This window comes from Dama dama, chromosome 18 (genome assembly GCF_033118175.1).
Source record: "Dama dama isolate Ldn47 chromosome 18, ASM3311817v1, whole genome shotgun sequence".
NCBI lineage: Eukaryota > Metazoa > Chordata > Mammalia > Artiodactyla > Cervidae > Dama > Dama dama.
The window spans coordinates 62,403,137-62,424,755 of NC_083698.1; the positions used below are offsets into that span (position 1 = coordinate 62,403,137).

Consider the following 21,619-nt stretch of genomic DNA (forward strand, 5'->3'; position numbering starts at 1 on the left):
TTTCAGTGTAGTTGTCCCTATTTCGAGAAACTAGCCCTAAGTGTGTGTGTGTGTGTGTGTGTGTGTGTGTGTCAGGGGCCTGAATCCAAATATCAGCTTGGCAAAGATCTGTCCTGAGACTTCGGCCTATCTCTGAGGATCCCCTTGCCTCCACTGAATAAGGGTATGCAGGCCTTCTGGGCCCCCAATACCAGGAGGCCACATGTGGGATGGGATTTGTGATCTGAAGAGGGCTGGATGGAGCCTTTCCAGCCTGCACCAGCCTTGGGCTACACCAGCACAGGTGTAAAGGCAGGAGCAGACGGAGGGGTCCTTTTCTGGCTTCCTGTCCCCCTGGGGACTGAGGTCAGGCCACTTTGATCTCTTCTGCCCTGGGGATGTCCCATAGTAGTCTGACAAAAACCATGGGAAGATGCCCAGAATGTGGGCATCCTCCCAGAATGTGGCTCATGCTTTCAGAGCAGAGGAATCCTTCACACACACACACACACACACACACACACACACACGCCTCCCCCCCCACCCCCGCCAGGCCCTAAGGAAATGAGGGACTTTTCCCCTCTTAGCTACTTCTCGTCACATTTCCCCAGCCTCCCCTGCACCTGGCACTAACCTCACTCTGATAAGTGAGTCCACCTCCATCCCTGCCCCCAGGGCTGAGCCCCCCAAGCAGAGCCCAGCCCCAGGGCGGGTGGGTCAGAGATGTGCAGAGGGCCAGAGGAAGTGTGGCCCGGGCGTCCCTGGTGCTCCGGGGGCTCTGTTCTAAGGAGGGGGTCAGAGGGAACCCTCAAGCTGTCACACTTCAATCCTGCATGAGGCTGATTGTCCCTCAGAGGGAGCTCTGGTTGTGTCCGCCCCCTGAGACCAGGAGTCCTCGGGTGCAGTGGCTCCTCCGCAGACTGGGCCCAAGTTCTCAGACCCAGAGATCCCTTGTGGGAACACGGTGCCCAAAGAAGAAAAATCTTCATTTCAAGGAGTCTGGATGACCTATATTATGTTTATTTTCTTAACATATAATGAAATTCCAATTCCAAAGAGACATATATGCAGAGCAGACAGATGCAGGGTCCTGTGTGCAGCAGCCAGGACAGGACGGGATGGAGCGCCCCCTCTCCCCTCCAACACTCCCCTCACCCTTCCTAGCACCTGGCCATTACCCAGGCAGAAATGCAGGATCTGGGTCTAAGAGGGCCCAGCCTCACAGTCCAGGGAGTAGCCAGAGACATGGCCCTGGCTGCTAGGCCTGCCAAATCATCATCTTGCTCTGGGTCCTTGGACCCTAGTTTCTTTCTCTGTTAAGTGGACTAGAAGCTTTTGCTCAGAAATGGAGGAGAGAGTGTATGGATGTCATGATGTGCTGTGACCCGTAAGGGCCTCCTGGTTGTCCTGCTGCTTCCAGATACCTATGTATTGTGTCTCTGTGTTTGTCACCGTCGTGGCCGTGGGGCATGCGGGGACCTACTCTGGCCCTGGTGGAATGGTATGGAATATGTAGATAGCTGCCTCCACAAACAGACTGTGCTCGGAATTATCCTTGGGCTGCAGCCATAGCTACTTCATTTGGTCAAGACCAACTCTCCCCTCCAAATAAATGAAGAGGGAAGACTATGGCCTGGGAAGCCTGTGCAGGTCACCCAGCTTTCCCCCAGTGCCTCCAACTAGGACCTCTGGAATAAGGGAGGAATCTGCTTCTCCTCCCACCTTGTCAGCTAGGGGCTCAGAACCCTCGCTGAGGGTCCAGCAAGGACAACTGTCTCCAGGGGCTGACCTTCAGATGACCAAGTCCTTCAGTCAACACACCCACCACTACATAATGTTGACCTGTGTCTGCACTGGCAAGAAAAACTGAAGAACCAAATAACGTCGAGGGTGATACAGTGATAGGTAGAAAAGATCAACTACAACTCAGTGAAGGAACTCGGACATTCCTCTCTCTCCCTCTAGATGATCTTCATTCTGCAACAGCAGGCTCTATCCTCTCTCAGCTCTGCTTCCCTAGGAATGGGAACTTCCTACGGTTGGATGACCTGTTGCTCTTTGCTTTGGAACATGTGTGCCTACGTACATGTGTTCACATAGATGTGTAGGTACAACTAAATACTGGGCAAGTGGAAGAAGCAGCGCTGGGCCAGACTAGGTCTTCCAGAACGTGCAGTGTGTCTACACTTACAGAATCCTGGAGAGGGGTCTCGGGCCCATGTAGCTCTCCCTGCCCCTGCCTCTTTACAGATGGAGTCACTGAGTCCCCAAGATTGAGACGTTCCCAAGGTCGTATAGCACTTCCGTAGCTGGGGGAGCGGACCTGGAAGCCAGCCAGGCTGCAAGGACAGGCTCTGACTGCCCCCTGACCCCACCACTGCACTTGGTGGGGTCTCTCCCCCTCAGAGCATCCTTGGGGCAAGTGCACATTACAGAAAAGAGGGCCATGCCCGAAAGCACAAAGCTATCACCGAGGAGCCCCAGGCACCTGCAGCAGATGAGCTGGTGAGCAATTCTGGGATGGGGGGGGCGTGCTTTCTGGCATACCTCACATCACACTCTGAGAGGACAACTTAGCAAGGTGGGTCCCTCTCTTTCACCTCCTTTGTGACTTCAAGGGAATGGGTGATTGGAAAATCTTGGTCCTCAGAGATCCCCAAAGCCGGGAAAAGGAGAAAGAGAAAGAAGGTGATAGCAACAGTCCCAAGTCAGGCTTAACCATGCAGGCCCTGCTGATCTTCGGGAAGTGACTTTGGCCAGCTTGTCAGAGTGTCTATGATACAGATTTCACCCCTCCCCTCCCTCTGCCCTCCCCTGCCCTCCCCACCCCCCAGGTGGATGCCCAGGCCTAGCCCCCTTATTTGGGCTTCATCTCCACCCTGGAGTTGATGTCGTCAGCATCCAGGTCATACTCCTCCACCTGACCACTGGTCCACACCTTCACGCGGTCTGTGAGGTCACTGCTGCGTGGGGCCAGGATGAAGTCATAGATGAGCACTGCCAGGGCTGCTCCGATGAACGGCCCCACCCAGAAGATCTAGGAACAGAGAGCAGATGTGCTCAGGGGGCATCTGATGGGACCTGCTTCCCATGAGAGCCCCAACCCACCCACCCCCCACCCCCCCCCCCCCCCACTGCATGGCTGCTCTCCAACCTGTGCCTGGGACAGAAAAGGCAGTGCTGAATCTCAGCATCTGCAGCCCTCCACCCCCTACAACTGGCCCAAGCCAGGACTTAGGTAGTGGTTTTCTCCTTGCTTCTGTGCGACCCAACTCAGCGTGCCTGGAATGGTCAGACCATGGTCTGATCTGGGAGGGGAGGCTGCCTACACTGCCCTGCCTGAGGTGTGAACCCACCACCCCTTCATCTCAGGTCTCATCTTCCTGAATTCCTCCCCCTGGCCATCTCTCAGGGCCTTTGTGATGGGAGATGATGTCACAGGGTCAGGGGTGGATCTATCATAAGGCACCAAAGTCTCCCTCCGACCTGCACTTAGCAGCCCTGCGACCCCTTACCCAGTGGTCCTGGAAATTGTGCGTGATCACCGAGGAGCCGAAGGACCGGGCAGGGTTAATACCGCAGCCGGTGTAGTCTATCTGTGGGAGGGAAGGGTCAGGGGGAACAGGAGAGGAGATGGAGAGAAAGAGACAGAGGGAGGGGGAGGGAGAGGGTGACATGGAAGAAGAAGACCAGAGGGGAAACAGGGCAGTGACCATCAGACCTGGAAGGAGAGTCAGCCAGGCCCTGTGCGTCCCTCTCCAGGGCAGCTGGTCCCCCAACCCGCAGAACGAGCCCTGTCAGAGTCCCACCCCCTGGGCTCGACAGGACACGCCCAGCAGTCTGGCTCCACCCTCCCCACCACCACTCCTACTTGGGAAGATCCCCGCCACCCCCCACTCACCGCCAGCAGGTGTCCCAGGGCCACAGAGAAGCCAATGGCCAGGGGGCCGGAGCCCCCGAGGTCGCGGCGCCTCCGGTCGGTGGTGGCCAGCACGCACAGCACCAGCTGCAGAGTCCCGATGATCTCGATGCCCAGGCCCTGGCCCGAGTTCACACCAGGGGCCAGCTATAGGGGAGACGGGCGGCGAGCTCAGTGAGCAGAGCAGTGAGGATGGAGTCCCAGGGCCCCTAGGCCCGGGCACCAAAGGCCAGACCTCCAGTGCCCTCAGAGCCCATTGCATCCACCACACTCAAGCACATACAGCCAGCAGTGAGTATCAGGCCTTGGCCCCTCCCACACCTGTCAAGGAAGGACCAGCTTGTCCTAAATCCCACAGCATTCTCCCCAGAGGCCAGAGAGGCCTGGAGGCGGGATGGTGCTTCTGCATCCACCTACATCCAGACCAGGGTACACTGGGGGTACCAAGGCCATAGGTGATAGGCAAGCCCTAGAAATGGGAAGAGATGATCAGGGACATTCAGGGACAGTCAAAGAAGAAGAGGAGCAAATGGGTAGGAGAGCCCCCTGGAGACATTTCTTCTTACCCCCACATCTTGAGCATTCCACCCCATCTTCTGCTGAGGTGTAGAGGGACTTTGGCAGTTAGCTGGCCGCAGCTTCCCATGTCCATCTCTCCCTTGAGCCTGTGTTCCTCGCAGCCCCCACCTCTGTCTCCTTCCCACCTCTGTCTGTCTCTGCCCTCCGCTGTCTCTCTCCCATTTCCTTTGGGCCCCACCCTCCCTATCTGCCCCCTCCTTCTCCCTCCTGGCCACACAGGCCCCGCCACCACCGTCTGGCTCCCACTTGCTCCTGGGCCACTTTTAGAAACATGACTCATGGAAAAAGAAGGGAATGGGAGCTGCCATGAGGTCACCAGAGCCCTCCCTCTGCAGCTGCAGCCAGGAGACCCTTCCCCAAGAAGCCCCTGCACCATCCCCCATGTGGGGGTCAGTCCCAGGGGCCAAATATGCCCACACAGGGAACCTGGGCCACATGGGTCAAGGCCCCCTCTCAAATATGCCTGAATGTGGCCACAGAGGCTGCCTTCTCCCAGGCAGGGCTGGTGTGTCCAAATAAGACTGAACTTGAACCTTTTTCCTGAGCGGGATGGGGGTGTCTCCAAGGCCACAGGGCATTTTGCAGAATCCTAGGTGGAGGGCACCCCTCCACCATCCAGAGGTTTTCACAGCCCCACCCTGAGGCCATCTTACAAGAACAATTCTCTTCCCGCCTTTGTCTGCCGCCCTGGATCACAGGGAAAATGACTCATATCCCCTCTCCTCCGTTGCAGCCCCAGCTCTGCACACTTTTCCTGGCCGACCCCAGGGCTGCAGCCCCTCAGCTCAGCCAGCCCTCTGGGAAATACCCAGCTTTCTTTGCACCCCAGTGTGGGGCTATAGAGGTGACCCTGAGTTCAGGTCCCTGCTCTCCTACTTGCTGGCACCATGACCATGGTCTTGCCCCTCTCTGGTCCTCAGTTTCCCCATCTGTAAAATAGATCTAATTTTCCCTTTCCCGTTCTCCAGAGAGGCCAGAGGTTCTAAGGTGTGGGGGGGAGGGGGAGGGGCTGTCTTGGGGCATTTGAAGTGTTGCAGAGGCAGGCAGGCTCAGGATAGTTGTGGCTTTGTTCTGGTTCTTTCTCTTATCCCCAGAACTAGGTGGGGCAGGCAGAACAGGAGGGGCTGTGCTGCTCAGGAGTGTAGAGAGTAGAGTGAGGCCCACCTGGAGCAGAGATAAGCTCCACGGAGGCCAGGCTGGTGAGGCCAGGCAACTTGCACCAATGCCCATCACATTCACACCTGCCGCTGCCCTCGTGTCTGAGCGCTCGGGAAGCTTGGGGCGCCTCCTCCCTCGCGCCTCCGCGCGCTCTCCTTTGCTCTCCAGGGTCGGCCTAATTGCTAGCTGGCAGGAGTCCTGAAACCAGCCTTTCCACTCTGATTAATGGAATGATCACTCTAAGTGGCTCCTGCCTCATACTCCTCATCCCCACCACACTCATCACAGTTGTGGTCTGGGCGAGCTCATCTCTCCTGGGTTCTTAACTAGGTCTCAGCCTCTCCGCTCCTGCTCTGCCCAAGGACACCACTTTTCATGCAAAGTGAGCAGACCAGGGGCCCTGGTGCCATGCCCAGTCCACAAGAAGTGATACCTGCCCTGGGGACTCTAAGATGCACCTCATCGTAGCGGCCCAGAGCCCTTAGAATTTGACTGCCCAGAACCACATGGGTTAGTAAATTTCCTCTCCCTAAACCCATTACCACCACCACCATCAGCAGGAAGCCTCCCCTGATTGCTTCTGTGATCTCTCTTTCAACTGCCTAAGAAGTTGTGCTACTTACTTAGATCTGAAAAAAAAAACATCGATCATTCCAAATTGAAACGGATAGTTTAAGGTCTGCTGAAGTTTGACGTCCAGAAAAGAGCAAGTAAAAATTCAGACCCTATGTTCTGATTTTGTTGCTATTGTTGTTTTGTTGTTATTTCATCTCTCTAAGTCTTTTCTGACTCTTTACGACTCCATGGACTGCAACCCTCCAGGCTCCTCTGTCCATGGGATTCTCCAGGCAAGGATACTGGAGCCGGTTGCCATTTCCTTCTCCAGGGGATCTTCCCAGACCAGGAATTGAACCAGCATCCCCTGTTTGACAAGCAGATTCTTTACCCCTGAGCCACCTGAGAAGCCCGTGTTCCTGTTTACAGGAATTGAAATTGACACAATTGCATAAATAGGGCTAATCCCAGTTGTGGTTACTTGTTATTGAAAAAAAAGTTTGCACATCCCCAGAGCATTTTGCCCAACCTAGGTCTTATATTTCACTAATTAAGTGAAAGGGGTAACAATTTTCGGAGCACAAGTATAAATAAGAGAAAAAGCCAGACATTTAATCTTAAGCATCAGAAAGATGCAAACTCTCCAGTTTTGTATCAAACCATTGAAGCTCACTCTCAAGGTCCAGTTCAGATTCCACCATCAATTCCAATTCAGTATCAAGAAGTTTTCTCAGGTCCCTGGCTGGAATTAACCTCTGCTTCCACTCATCAAGCCCTCACTAAACAGCTTGCAAATCTTGCGGAAAAGTAACCTTTCTGTCGCCTATCGGGTGCCTCAGAACCCCTGGCCTGGGAGCTCAGTGGGGACAGAATGTGGACACCTTCTCATCTCCCTGCCCAGACCTCGAAGGGACACTTACTGTATGGAGACAGAAGGGGCAGACAAGGAAATTTCTTGGAGGCCCAGTGGTTAGGACTCTGCACTTTTCACTGCTGAGGGCCTGGGTTCGATTCCTGGTCAGGGAAGTAAGATCCCCCAAGCTGTTCGGTGTGGCCCCTCTCCCCCAAAAGAAGTGGCAGATTATGTTAATTTTCTAGCATTTCCACCCACTCTAGAGGGAAGTTCTCCGGAGCCAGGGCTGGTTCATTTGCTTTCTAGCTGGGAGATTGCAGGCCAGTATTAGTCTCTGTGGACCTTGTAGAGTAGCCTGCTCAAGACAGTGAGATTACAGATGCGGAGGTCAAGGCCTAGGAAGGAGATGGCAACACCAGAATTCTAGCCCCAGAGTCTATGCTGCCTACACTCACAGGCAAAGGTGCTGGCTACCTATGCACCTGGCTAAAGGTCCTATCTGTTGCCACCTTAGACTGAGGAGCTGGCAGAAGATGTTCTGTAGCTGCCAGGGTGTCCCAGGCCCCAGGGTGGCACAGAACTGACCTCTCTAGGCAATGAACTTCGAACCCTCCTCTCCCTGCTGCCCATGAGCAGACTGATCAAAGTGACTTCTGAGGCCCAAGGCCCCAGCATGACCTGAGCATCCTGGTGTCCCACCCTTCCTGAACCAGGCCTGGCTGGGCTCTGGGCATCCATTAAAGAACAAGACATCAAGGACTGCCCCACCCACCCGCTGCCTGCAGGACTCAGTATCCCAGTGAGGGGGACCTCAATGAGCCCCCTCCCCAAGTATCACCCTTTCATCAGTGATTTTTCAAGCGCGCATGTGCCTCTGGGTATCCATGACTTTGTGTGCCTCTCTGTGTCTGTCTACACTGCTCTCTGCAGAGTCTCTGGGTGACCACATATGTCCAGGTATGACATTTTTCTTTTTCCTTAGACATTAAGAGGTTTATTAGACACTAAATAAGTGAAAAGTCTATCTAACAGTTATAAAAGTTCTCAACCTGTATGCACTAAAGAATACAACCTAAAAATAGGTGACACAGAAGTTGACAGAATTACAAAAAGAAAATGATCAATCCACTGCCAGAGTGAAGGGGTTTAACAACCCTCTCTTAGAAACTGACGGAGGGAAGTGTCAATAATATAAACAGCAAGAACAGGGAAGATTTGAACCACTTAACTAACAAGCTTAATTTAAGGAAAATACATAAGCCCTGCACTTCCAAATTCAAGAATATACCCTCTTGTTCAGCCCACGGGGGACATTCAAACTAGTCATGTATTAACCCTACTAGGCAGGACGCCGTCTTTACAAAGGTGGGCTCTGGGGGTGGGGCGGGGAGGGCTCTCTGTGTGGCCTTCGGTGTCTGTCTTGTGAGTCTAGTGGCATTTCTGAGTTGTCACCCTGTCCCCATGTGCTGCCCTCCCACATACATGTCCACTGCTGGCTGGGGATGGGGGAGGAGAAGGGATGGAAGCACCCTTGAGTAAGAGAGAAAGAAGCAGGTCTCAAAGCGCCCTTTATTTGCTCTCAGAAGCCATTTCATCTTCCTGACAAGGAACAATACACAAAGCAAGGGCTTCCTCCTTCCCTCCTTCCTTCTTTCCTCGCTCGAGGGCAGCCCCCGCCTTCCTGCTTGGGAAAGGAAGAGGTACCATTGAGGGGCCCCCACTCCACCCTCCTAGGGTCCCAGGGCTTGAGGGGGACCACCCAGGCTTCAAAATGTGCTTCACACCTGCCCGTGTGTGTGTGTGTGTGTGCGCGCGCGCCTGTGTGCATCATATCGCTGTGACCGTACACACACACATGTCTGCCAGTGCAGCGTTAAGAATGTGCAATTTGCAGAAATTTTCAAGGGTTGTAGGCAGGCGGCTGGGGTCACAGTCCTGCTCCACCATCATCTGCTGCACAATCTTGAGTGACTCCACCCGTCTGTGAGCCGTGGTTTCCTTATCAGTAAAATGGAGGCCTCAGCCCAGATTATAGCCCCAAACTGTCTCTAGGATTCCTTGCTGCCTGACATGGGGCCCCTTCCCCCAAGACCTGCAGTCATCCTCCAGGCTAGGGTCCTGAGTGCAGGATTCCCACCCGGCCGTGTGAACGGCCGGTCTCCGCGTGGCACAGAGCCTGTCATAGGGCCTCCCGCCCACCTGGAACTGTTAGATGGCCCCCACCACTGCCCCCCGACAAGAGCCACATGCCTCAGAGCCACAGCTGCCCGACGCACCCTACCTGCACAGCCCTGGTGACCAGGAACTTATTGATTTGGAAGCCGTCCCTCCCCAATTTACAATAGTAAGTTCTTCCTTTACCCTGAGCAGACACCAGCCCCAGGTTGTCCTGATGGTGGGGTTTCAGGCACTGAAAGCACGTGTTCGTGGAAACGGGCATTTTTCCCACCTTTTCTACCAGCTTGTGAGTTGTTTTCAGCCTCAGGGTGTACTCGCCCACTGGCCCGCAGCTCCTCGGATGTGTGGAGGGAGCCCCTCACTCACCCCCGGGGAACCGCCAGGGTTAAGGAGCCCCTCTGAACCCGGACGGAGGGTCTGGCTGAGGGAACTTTGCCTGTCCTTATCTGCAGTTGTGTGGGCTCAGCCCACACCCATTCAGGAGACCTCAGATACATCTGTTCTTCCAGAGGGCAGGGACCATGGCCCCCAGGGGGCTCTGCCAGCAAGAACCAAGGGCTCCTTGTGCCTCCAGGAAAGCTTGCCCAAGCCAGTCTTCAAGGTGCAGGCAGGGGGCATGTCTGAGCTGCTTGGGGGAAGCCCTAGGAGGGTAAGGCTAAAGGCACCCCGCTGGGTGGGGCCGCAGAGAAAGTGGGGAACAACATGTGGGCCTGAGGTCAGGTTGCGGGAGACTGCGTGGGATTGGCCTGCAGTCAGCTAATGCAGTGAGGGAAGGCTGTGACCTGGGTTGGGGAGAACAATGGAACAAGGTGAATCCTTGTCCCTCAGACTGAGGGACCCTGGTGGGCCATATCCCTTCTCAGGGCATAGTCTCTTCACAGGAGGATTCCCAGAGCAAGCCCTGGTTAGGGGCCAGTGTCATGATGGATGACATGGGGCTGGCAGGGCGGCTCCAAGGGCTCTAATGGGGAAACCGCCTCAGAATTTTCCATGGTAAGGAAAGTCTCCACCGCAAAGCTCCTGCCTCTCTCTGCGCTTCCCCCTCATCGGGCTCTGGCTGGAAACAGTAATTACATGTCCCATCTGTGGCACCACCACCCAGCCCCCAGCCCACTCCCTGGACAGGGCCGTCGGAAAACTAGCTTCCCTTTCCTCAGTCCACCCTCAACTCCGGGGGAGGCGGAGGGCTCTCAACGCTGGAAGACCTGGTGGCGTGGGGAAGAGGGGTTGCGGGGTTGGGGGTGCCCTCATTCTGTGGTTGGGGAAACGGAGGCTCAGGAAGCTGGGGAAGCGGAAAGTTTGGGGCTAAAGTCAGGTCCCAGATGCAACAAGTAGAAGTGGTTCCCCAGGCAGTCAGGCCCATCTTCAATGGGGCTGAGAAAAGACCCCCAAATAAGGGAGGTTTGTACTCTGCCTGAGCTCCCAAAGGGGCTGAATCCACAGGCTCCAGGACGCAGGCAGACACTGACCTGAATCCTGAATCCTCACTGCTCTCTAGAGCTCCAGCCTCCCACCATGATCCACCTCCCAACCCGACCCCCACATCAGCCACACCCTGTGATTCTCAGACCATGACCTCCTCTGCAGGAAACCCCTTCCTTCCGCCCTGGAATCTCTACTTTTAGGCTCCCGGGACACCTCTTCCTTGAAGGCCTCCTGGCCCTCACCACAGCTTGAGGTCAGAAGTTCCCAGGTGCTCTGACACGTCTTATCACACCTGCCTCCTGCCCCCTATCATTGACAGATGCGCAGCGGCCTTATCTTGCTTGGGACCATGGACTTCTCAGAGCAGGGAGCGGCCTGACTCAGCCCCAAATTTAGTCTGCAGTAGTGAAAGTCATGTTTGCAGCAGACATGGGTGAGCAAGCAAGAGAGGGGAAGAGTGAAATGAGCCAGTGAGTGGTCAGAATTTCAAGGTTCGAGAGCATCTTCCACTTCCTAGCTCCCAGCCACGCCTTGCGATACACCCATTCCACAGATGGGACCCGGGACCACACAGATGAGGTGGCTTGCCTGAAATCATGCTGTATTAGTAGCTGAACTAGGACAGGGCAGGCCAGGCACCAGCTGCTGCCTGTCTTTCACTCTAGAAATAAACTCAGGGTCTGGTTTTGAGAACCAGCTAGGATGTGGCAGGGTGGAGAGAGGTCCATGGTCGCTCCAGGGCATATCCTGAGCCCTGACTCAGTGAGGAGAAAGTTTTCTCCAACATGTCACCATGGGACACCCCCTGACTCACTCCAACCTCTTCCTGCCACTTCTTTCCCTATTCTCCTTGAAAATCTCCATGCCAACGACTGGTTTGGGCTGGGAGAGGCCCGGGACTCAAGGGGCTAGGGGAAACCTCTCCTGGAGCTTGGAGGAAAGAGCATGTCACCTGCTGTGTAGACTGGTCTCTGCCCTTCTTGAGGCATTGAGGCCACCTCCCAGGCCCCTTTAGATCCTAGGCTCAGTGTCCTGAACCCTTCCTGAGTTCTTCAGCCCAAGACATGTGTTTCTGGACCCCAAACTTCCATGGTGGGGCCAGGGCAATCCCTAGGCTCCCACCTCAGTATTCACTGCCCTTATGTTCAGCCTGGCACTTCTTGGACTCCTCTTAGCCAGCCCCTCCTGTGAAGAGTGATAAACTCAAGTCCACAAAGTGAGCTTGCTGGCAGTATGGGTGTGGCCAAGAGATATCAAGAGACCTAGGTCCCCTCTTGGAGACTTAAGGGCTCTCAGCTCCAAGAAAGTCAACAAGTAAGCAGCCAGGCCTTGAACCCAACTTGTCTGCTTCCCTGCCCAGGGTTGAGTTCCCTTTTCTCCCTCTCCTGCAAACCCGCCCAGCTCAGGTACTGGGGAGACTGGAAAAATGGAGGCTGGCAAGGGGAAAAGACACTGAATCAGGGTGTGGCCAGATCAAGATTGCACAGGGATGCTTGCCCTCCTCAAGTCTGCCTGGGATGCCTGTGTGAGAGAACAGAGTCACCAGCAGATGCCTGGCCTGACCCACCCTGGAGAAGGAAGGTCAAGAGGGGGCCAGAAGGCCTGGGGAGACTCTATTCACCCCCAGGAAGGATCTTTCCCCTTGCCCATCATACCCAGCTGAGCCCCGCGGTGATCCTGACCCTATTCCTTGGGCACGCCCTGAGGTTGCTCGGCTCTGCCCCCACTAGAGAGACAGGCCTGGAGGACCTTACACCCACGGAGACCACATCTTCCTTGACTAAAGTTTAAATTCCAGCCCAAAGGGCTAACCTTCAATCCTGGACTGGGTGAAGTGTCACGGTGACACAAGGAGTGCTAATCCCTGCTTAGCAGGGTCATGCCAACTGCCCTCTGCACGGACCTTTGCAGCCATAGCACCAGGATCTGGACTTTGGCTGGGAAGCAGGAGGACGTTTGCTTGTCTAATCACCCTGCCGCTCTTTCTGTGGAGCCTTTGGCTGGCTCCCTCACTGTCCCCACACCCGCCTGCCTTGCCCAGGCCCCGCCAACCCAGACCTGATCTGATTCCTTCTTTCTCCCTCCCTGTGAAAACACCTCCTTGGGCACTCTGAGACCTCCTCCAAGCCTTCCTTGGCCTCTCAGGCCAAATTTTGCCCCTGCTGTGGCCCAAGCCAGGTCTGAGTTTGCACTTGGCTGAGGGTCTGGAAAAGCCCAGGTCGGCGACAGCAGGCAGCTGCCTGCCAACGGCCAATTAGCTGTGCTAAGCGGCCCGGGAGGAATTCTTTTCCGCAGCTTCCACCCAGTCGCCCACATCTGCTTATCATGAGTGCCCCCAGGTCAGGCCCGAGCAGTGGGCACACGCAGGTATGTGCTCACCTCCAGGCATACGTACACCACAGCACTGACACGCTCACAGATACACTTTCAGAAGTAACACAGCCAGCTTTCACAGGTTCGAAGACCCATGCCGGCATCCACATGTGCACACACTGCTCACAGACACAAATACACGCGCCACACCTCTCTGTGTCCGGTGATAGACAGCAGACCCAGAGATGGAAGATGTGCATCTCCATCAGAGCGGAGGTGAGATGTCCCTGCTCTGGCCCCCACCGTTTGCTACAATCCAGGAAAGTCACCTGCAGGCTGTCCTGAAACTGTTTTTACCTCCCATCTTTGTCCCATTCCCGGAGCCAGCAGAGCAAGAGGAGCTTTTTCCTTGAAGGCAGTTTGTTTGGGGACCTGTGTGAAGGTGGGGCTGCCTAGATGCTCGAGGAGCCCCTCTGGGAGAGTTCTGCTCACACAGGATTGTGTGGCCAGCTGCAGACATGCTGGACGTGTGGTCCAGGGAGACTGGGGGCAGCAGGCAGAGTGTAAGAGGGTCCAGGCTGCGTGGGGGAGGGAGCCGCTGCCCAGACGGGGCTGAGCGGAGGGAGGGGAAGAAACTGCAGCCCAGGGGTGAGGAGCTGCTGGCCCCACTGTTAGCTGCCTCCAGAGCTTATTCCCCACAATAGAGACCCGCAGGGGACATTGGCAAGACCATTATGCTCTGGGTCTCAGCTTCCCACAGTGCCTGGCAAAAAACAGACTCTAGCTGAGTTCCAGGTACAGCTCTGCCTGACCTCCCACAACCTCTCATCCTCTCTGCTCCTCAGTGTCCCCATCTGCACAATGGGTGGAGGATGAGACGAACCCATCTCAGCACCATTCTAGAGCCCCCAGAGCCTGGGGCCACCCCACTCACCGCATTGAGGCCAAGCGAGTTGTCGGGCAGAGAGGAGGTGATGCCCGAGAGGATGGCAGTGGCGACGATGGCCCCCACGCACTGGGCAATGATGTACATGATGGCCCGGAGGACACTGATCTGGCAGCTGAGCAGAAGCCCCAGCGTGACAGCTGGGTTGAGGTGGGCACCGCTGATGTGGCCCACGCTCTGGGCCATCGTGGCGATGCTCAACCCAAAGGCCAGTGACACCTTCACGTTATCCTGGACTGCACCTGTCGTCTGGTTGCTCTTTATTGGGTAGTGGAAGCCCAGGGCTGAACCGATGCTGATGAAGACGAAGAGGGTCATGGCCAGGAACTCGGCCACCACCGCCCTCCAAAAGAGCTTCTTCTTGAACTCGCTGGCCATGCTGGCAGGGGGCTTGGCTTGAGACCGCTGCCTGGTGCTCGCCTCCCTCTGAGAACTGAGCCACAGCCCGGGCTGGGCCTATTTATAGGGCCCCGGGGGGAGGAGAAGGGGGGAGCACAAAGGGAGGAAGGCCTCTCCTTGCTCCTGGCCCGCCCCACACTGCACAGGCCTCCTCTCAGCGATGGATGCAGACACAGCTCTGCTGTCGGACTGCCAACTTTTTTTCCCTTCCTCCTCTCTCCCCTCCCTCCCTCTCTCCCTCCGCCCTCAGCCCTGCCCAGCCCGAGGAGGCAGGCAGGAGGCAGCCACTGCTCTAATAGGCTTTGAGAAATTCCTCCAAGTTGGCCCCACTCAGGGGGCCAGAGAAATCCAGGTGTCCCCGCCCTGTGTGCAAAGCTCAGGGGTGCCGGAGGGCAAAGCCAGGCCTCCGATGGACAGGGCAGGGTGAGTGGCAGGGATCAGCAGGTGGACATTGCCCTCCAGGAGGTGGGCACCGTGACCCTGCTGGCCTGGCATCCCCATCCCACTCTAGAGTGACGTTAGCCTGGAGCCCACAGGTCCTGGGGTTCCTAGGGGCTGTCTGCGTCTCCCACACCTGGTTCAGACCTGGCCACTGGATGTCACTGTAGGAATAGCCCAGGGCCCCCAGCCCCACCAGCCAGATCTCAGCCGATGGAGACCCGGCAACACCAGAGGGTACAGAGAGCTTGTCTGTGGACCACCCCCGACACTCCGGTCAAGGGCAGGCCTGAGATAGGTGAGAATATGGAAGGCCCCCACTCTGGGAGCCCTCAAGCTTCTGGAGCAATTTGAGCAAATGATCTCGGGGCAGGAGCAGGGAAAGGAAGGCAGGTGAGGATATTCGTCTCAAAGACTGTCACTCTGGCGGACCACAGGGGAGACAGAAGGAATGGCAGACTAATCTGGAGACTGGAGGCCTGGGGTTGGCAGTGGGGACGAGGGAGCATGAAAGTGAGGGACGACGGAAAGACCCAGAGAGAAGGAAGAGGGAAAGGAGACAGAGAGAGAAGGATGGACAGAGAAGAAGAATCAGCAGAGGTGGAAGTGAAAGGGCCAGATCCCCAGGCAGAGACCGGGAGGTGGGTCCGGCTGAGTAGGAGAGACAGAGAGGGCATGCAGAATGAAGAGACAACCTGGACAGAGGGGAGACGGGACTGGACCCAGAGACAAGAGTCCAAAAGAGAAAGATGAGCAAGCAGGAGGAGTTGGGGGAGGGATCAGACAGTGTCCCCAGCAGGGGAAGGGCAGAGGCTGCCCTGCAGACCATCCACACCCCCACCCCGCCCCGTAGTCCAGCCTCTACCCTGTGCGGCCCCAAACCAGACGCCCGGAGGCAGCCGAGGAAATGAGAAGAAACTGGATCCCTGGGCCAGGAGCCCGGTGAGGGGCCACCAGCCTGCTGCACGTTATCCTGTGAGAAGAGGAGCCAGGTGGGGCCCAGGGTGAGGTTGGACCCACGAGGGAAGGGCCTTCCCAGCGCTCTCCTACCTGCCTCACCACAGCCCTACCTCATTTATACCACGAGAATGCTGGCTTCTCCCCATTTTACAGGTGGGAAACTGAGGCCCAGTGAGGGGAAGGGCTTCTCTGAGTTCTGCGTGTGTCCAGCGGCCATCTGCAGAAGATAATGCTGGACCTCACTGGCCTCCCTGCTGCCTGACTGCAGCGCACCAGAGCTGCCCTCGCCCTGGGGTCAGCGGTCAGCCTGGTGTTTACTGGGAGAGGAGGCCCTCTGGGGTGGAGCTACAGGGAGCTGTGTGCCCCTAAGCACACCTAAGTGTCTGTAAATACAGGATGGAGTGGACGTGAGGCAGGGAGGCAGCATGGTGGCGACAGGCCCAGCCTGCCCAGAGAGCCCTGTGGCCGGAGGTAATTGGTGCCTTATTAACCGTCTGAGAGAGGGAGCCAGCCCCACTGGGCCACTTCCCGGAACCTCCTCCACGTCCTTCACTCTGGGCAGGCCCAGCTCGGCTCTCCACACCCAGGGAGGCTCCTTGCTCCCTAGCCCTGGCCCCGTGGCCTGGTGGCCACCATGCCCCTCAGTGAAGGGTCCTCCGGTCAGTTCCAAGCCTCCAACCAGAGCCCCCTCCAAGTGGCCGGGATTCCCGCACTCTCAGGCTTTGGCGGATGGCCTGTTTACCCTCAGACCAGGCTCTGAGGACAAGGTTGGGGTGCACCTCAGAGCAGGGTCTTCTGGAGCAGGACTGTTCCCTTCAAGACATGGACTCCATGTCCACCAAGGAGGGACACACACCCTCGGCTTGGGCAGCTACCAGCTCTGACGCCAGTAGGTGCTGGGACCCAGCCAGGAGGGCTCAAGGGAGGCAGCAGGGGGAGAGCTGACAAGCCCCACAGGGGCCACTAGACAGACTGGTGTGGGGGCGCAGCACCCCGGAGACCGGAACAGGAGTCTGCACAGGCCTGTGTGGGCTTCGGGTTCTGTGACAGTGTCCACGGGCCAGGTCAGGATCCAGGCATCTTGTGTTACTGTGCATGGGGGTGAGGGTCACCTGGGAAGTACTAATTCACCCAATAAATAATTATTGAGCACTTTTCAAGTGCCAGACACCTTTCTGGGCACTGGGGGGACAACTACAACCCGATGGCCCAGCTCCTTGTCCCCCTGAAGCCCAGCATATGAGCCTGCAGGCTCTGTGTGGGTGACCAAGCTTGTGACAGTGGGGGCATATGTGTGTGAGTGTGTACTTGCCAGAGGCCCACGTCCATCTGGAGCTGGGCAGGAGATGGGGGATGTGGAGGGGTTGTGACAAAGCAATTTGCCCAGGGAAATTAGGCAGCCACCAATCTTAGAATGATACGAGGGTCCTCGGGGCAGTACCCTCCAGCCCCCTGCAGTTCCTATCCCCTCTCCCAGGCCAGCATGGCAGCTGCCTTTCTTTGGATGAAGGCACTGTCATCAGCAGGAGGCGCCATCAGAGTGCAGGCATCTCCAGAACAATGGCAGGCATCTCTCCTCATTGGCCCGCCATCTCCCATTCTGCCAAAGGGCCTCTGTGGCCATGTCCTGACCATTCCAATGGGGAAGGGGGAGCCACAGTTCGTCGCTGGTCGGCCACAAATCCAGCCCAACCAGGGAAGGAAAAAATGGAAACAGCCTTTATCTGAAGGCCTGTCTTCACCACAGCCCTGGGAGGCTGAGACAGTAAGTGGTTTGCCAAGGAATGGCAGAGCTGGGGGACTCAGGAACCCCAGTCTGGTTCTCTGCCAGCCTAGCAGGACCCCTAAGAAGAAACCCCAGTTCTGCTGGCCCAGGAACAAGTACAAGGACTGGGGAAGCTGGCCTCAGAGGCCCTAGGATGGGTGAGGGGTGAGTGTGGGAGGACCACCTGCAACTTCCCAACATAATTCGGGTAGGGTCAGGGGTGCATGGGGAAGGGAGCATCAAGGAGAGAGTGGGTACATGGAGAAGCTGGGAGTCACCCTGCAGCCCCACCAGCTGGGGAGCTTGGGCTCCAAGGAGAGCGCTTCCCCCACCCAGTTCTCCCTCTGTGCGGCCTGGCTCGGGCTCCGCGGCCCTCCCATGGGCAGTGGTGTGGGCCTGGCCTCCAGAACCCACAGGCCTGAGCCAGGCTACATAAGGGGCGGGGGGGCTGCCCCCCTCCCCCGCCCCTGAGGCCTGGGCACTGTCTGGCCCTGCCAGAGCAGCGGCCTCAGCAAACGCTTTTCCAGATGTGCCTTCTTCTTCCTGACGTACCCCGGAGACCTGCCTTCCAGTCAGAGCTGGCTGTTCCCAGGGCCGTCTGGTCCCGGTCCCCACCGGATGCAGCGGGAGGACCTCCACTTGGTCCAGAGGTGGACGCACAGAGACTCACACACTGGCCAAGGATTGGCCCTGGGCTGTGCAGGGGGAAGACGCCCACGGGTGTGGCCGAGGCCGTCACTCTTAGAGCCAGGAGCTTCTGTGGAGTGCAGAGCAGAGGGACGAGCGGATGGACCCTCCCTTCTGGGCCCACAGGGATTCCCCACCCATGGGCTGAGTTGTGGGGAACAATGACTTCATTCCCTCCAGAAGGCCCACCGGGAAGATGGAGTTCGAGGTGGGAGGAGACACAGACAGCAGACTGGCCGTGATCGTCATCAGCTCACCAGCAGCTTGGATGAATTCCCCAAAATCCCTCAGGCTTTTCTGAACCTGGCAGAGTGCACTCTTGTAGGGTAGAGATACAGGACAAAGTCTCTGGGGTTCTTGGAGAAGAAGCCATGAATGCCCACTCCCAGAGAATCCCTCTGGTCCTCGTATCTCTTCCCTTCAACAGGGCACCGGCTACCATACCACCCTGACCTTGACCTGGGCTACTCAGATGGGGCCTGTCTGCCCCCATTGCCTGGGAAGCAAGGATTTGACTCCAGCACAGAGTCATTATCCCTGGGAGGGATGGCCATTCCCCTCCAAGAGGGAGGAGAGGCGGGACCAAAGCCCAGAGTACAGAGACCAAAACGGAGACTCAAATCCTTGGCTATGTCCTCAAGGCTCTCCACTAACCACCCTGTGTGGCACCTGCCACCACCCCTTCCAGCCCCAGACAAAGACCCAGGTTCCTGAGTCACCAGGCTCACTTTGCCCAGATGTTTGCATGTGAACCCTGTCTCCTGCTCCCTCCCTACGCCAGCCTCCTCTGACCCCTCCTCCACAGCAGTATCCACAGCTACAGCTCACCCCAGCCTGGGCTGTCCCCTTCTGACCTGGTGGGGTGAGGTGGGGCCCAAGGGCCTGGGTCTTCTCCCACCCCATCCACAGTATCCCCAGCAGAAATGAATGCATGGCTGGGCAGGACAGACATGATCTTGGAAACTTCTGCTGGCTGACTGTCCAGCTCCCCCCGGAGACAAGGTACCCACCTCTGAAAGCATGTGAATTCTTCCCTGTGTGACAGATAACTCCTGGCCATTGAGGCGTCACACGATCCCCCTTAAATCAAAACCGGATTTAGCGGCCACCAGTGATTCACCAGAGGTGGAACGATTTAGTAATTTTCTAAACTACTGCCTCCCATTCAATTCTCCTCATGCTGCCCTCACCCCCTCCCTGCTTACCCTGTATAATATCAAAGCTTGTTGGGGAGGTAGGGAGGGTGGGACAGTGTCAGACCTCTTTCTGGAAAGCAGGATTTTCTATTTTGACATCTCGGCAACTCTCCAGCAATAGCCCTTACTTGAAGCTACAGAAGAGGATCCAGTGAGACAGTATGGGAAAATTGCCCCCCTGCCTGGCTGGGGGCATTGGGCTAGGCTCATAGGCCTGAATGAGGACACGGCACAGCCCCCGCCCCCTTCACTCCCTTATGCCCCTGTCTGCTAGGACTGGATGAGGTCCTCCAAGAGGGAGTGAGGTCACGTTTTCCCCAGCCCTGCCCTGCGGGTGAGGAGGGCGGCATCTCTCACTTCCAGAAAATGCTGGTGGTGCCATTTGTCCCAAGCTGCTGACCACACCCTTCAGGAGAGCACTGGCAGGATAGGGGGCTCCACCTGGAGCCGAACTCAGCATACTGGGTACCTGGCAGGGAAGTGGGTTTGGAGCCTTTCCTCACCCTGGGCACACATGGGGCACCCCCTGCTCCACTGGGCTGGCTGCCCCTGCAGCTCCCACTCGACTCTCCAAGACCCACACACTCTCCTGCCCTGGACTCTCAAACATCTCTTGTCTTTTCCTTGTTAGATCACAAAGCATCAAGACTTGATGGAGGGGTCTGAGAACAAGGGATCTGATGCCCTCATTTTTCACATGGGGAAATGGAGCCTCGGAGAGGCCAGGTGACGTGCCCGAGGTTCTTTGGTGGGTCAGAGTGAAGCCAAGACTGGAGGGCAGGTCTTCAGGTTCCTGCCAAGGCCCAGTCTTTCAGCCTCACCCAGCCTCTTCCTCCTCCCTTCTCTGCTGGACAAGAGGCCACCTCCTCCTTGATCTCCAGCAAGGACTCAGAGAACTGTCTGGGCAGCTGGAAGGTATCTTTGGGGGAGCCTGACTTCTATGTCCTGTGCCACCCCAGCCTCACCTCTGGTCATTGGTTCAGAGGGAGTGTCCAGGTGGGCACTGTAAGTCCAGCAGGCCAGGACTCTAGGCTGCCTGTTGTCTTGCTCCTGCCCTTGTCTAGATGCCTCCGTGCCCTCCCTGCCCTGGTGTGGGCCCTGGTGGTCTCCCTGCCCTCCTGTGGATCCCACTGCCTCTGCTCCTCCTCCTCACATCTCCCAGGGCCCTGCCTCCTCCTGAGGACCATCCCAGCTGCTGGACCCTGCTCCAGCTATCTCTTGCTCCCTTCACACCGCTGGATGCCATGGCCTCCTCTGGGCCCTGCTGGGACACCTGGGCACTTCCTAGGGCCCAAGCCTCGCTGGCTCGGTGGCGTTCCCAGCAAGCACACCATCACTGGGTTCTAGCGGTGGGAGCAGGTGCCGGCTGGTGCCACGTCATGCCCACTCCAGGCCCCACAGTGGGACTGCCTGGGTCCTGCAGGTTCCAGAGCTTCAGGGAAATTCCTCTTTCACTGTGCTTGTGCCTCACCACCACAATTAATACACTTGTCTTTATATCCACCAAGTCATCAAATTCCACATTTAGTATTTTTTATGGAGGAAGGGACCCACAAAAGCAAAAGAACCCCGAGCTCACAACAATCACAGTGCGGCTTGGGGCGCCTCCCTGGCCACCACCACCACCACTGAGGCCAAAGACAGTGTTCAGGGAGGGGCCGGAGATGGGCACGCTCCAGCAGTGCTCACTCAGACTGACCCCCTTTGACAAGTAAAGCGTAGTCCTGGGCTGAGCGGTGTGCGCATTTCTCTCCTTCATCGTGAGTCCTTCACCCCTCTTGACTGCCCTGCCAAGTCACACCTGACCCAGGTGCTACCACACAGGCCAGTCTGACCCTTCCTTCTCCCTGACAGTGAACGGGCTTGCATGCATGTGCGCACACACACACACACACACACACACACACACACACAGCATATTCTCACACACATGTATACATGCACACATGGACTTTGCATATGGATATATACGCAATGCACACACATTGGTTTTCATACACAAAACACATGTTGCACTCGTACAAACACGTGTGCATGCCCAAATATATACCCCTGCACGTGCACACACGTGCAAACACACAGAGTAAAGATATAGATCATGGCTCACAAACCCCTGCACCTCTGAAACACTCTGCCACGTACATTATAGCCTCTGCTGCCTATACCCTGAGCCCGGGGACATCTGCACGGCCTCTCTGGCACCTCCGAGCACTCACAGCTGCAGCCACCCATGCTGTTCACAAGCCCAGGACCTCCCTCTGCTCCTCAA

At 56.9% G+C, this 21,619-nt stretch overlaps 1 protein-coding gene across 1 annotated transcript; it reads right to left on the bottom strand.

Moving 5' to 3' along the window:
- Window positions 1–977: 977 nt before the first annotated feature.
- Window positions 978–14,480, bottom strand: AQP1 (aquaporin 1 (Colton blood group)). Its single transcript, XM_061165425.1, has 4 exons — window positions 13,894–14,480; window positions 3,881–4,045; window positions 3,495–3,575; window positions 978–3,016 (listed from the first exon to the last, which is right to left on the bottom strand). Exons 1-4 carry the CDS (start codon window positions 14,281–14,283, stop codon window positions 2,837–2,839), a joined length of 816 nt encoding a protein of 271 aa, XP_061021408.1. The 5' UTR covers window positions 14,284–14,480; the 3' UTR covers window positions 978–2,836.
- Between the last annotated feature and the right edge of the window lie 7,139 nt (window positions 14,481–21,619).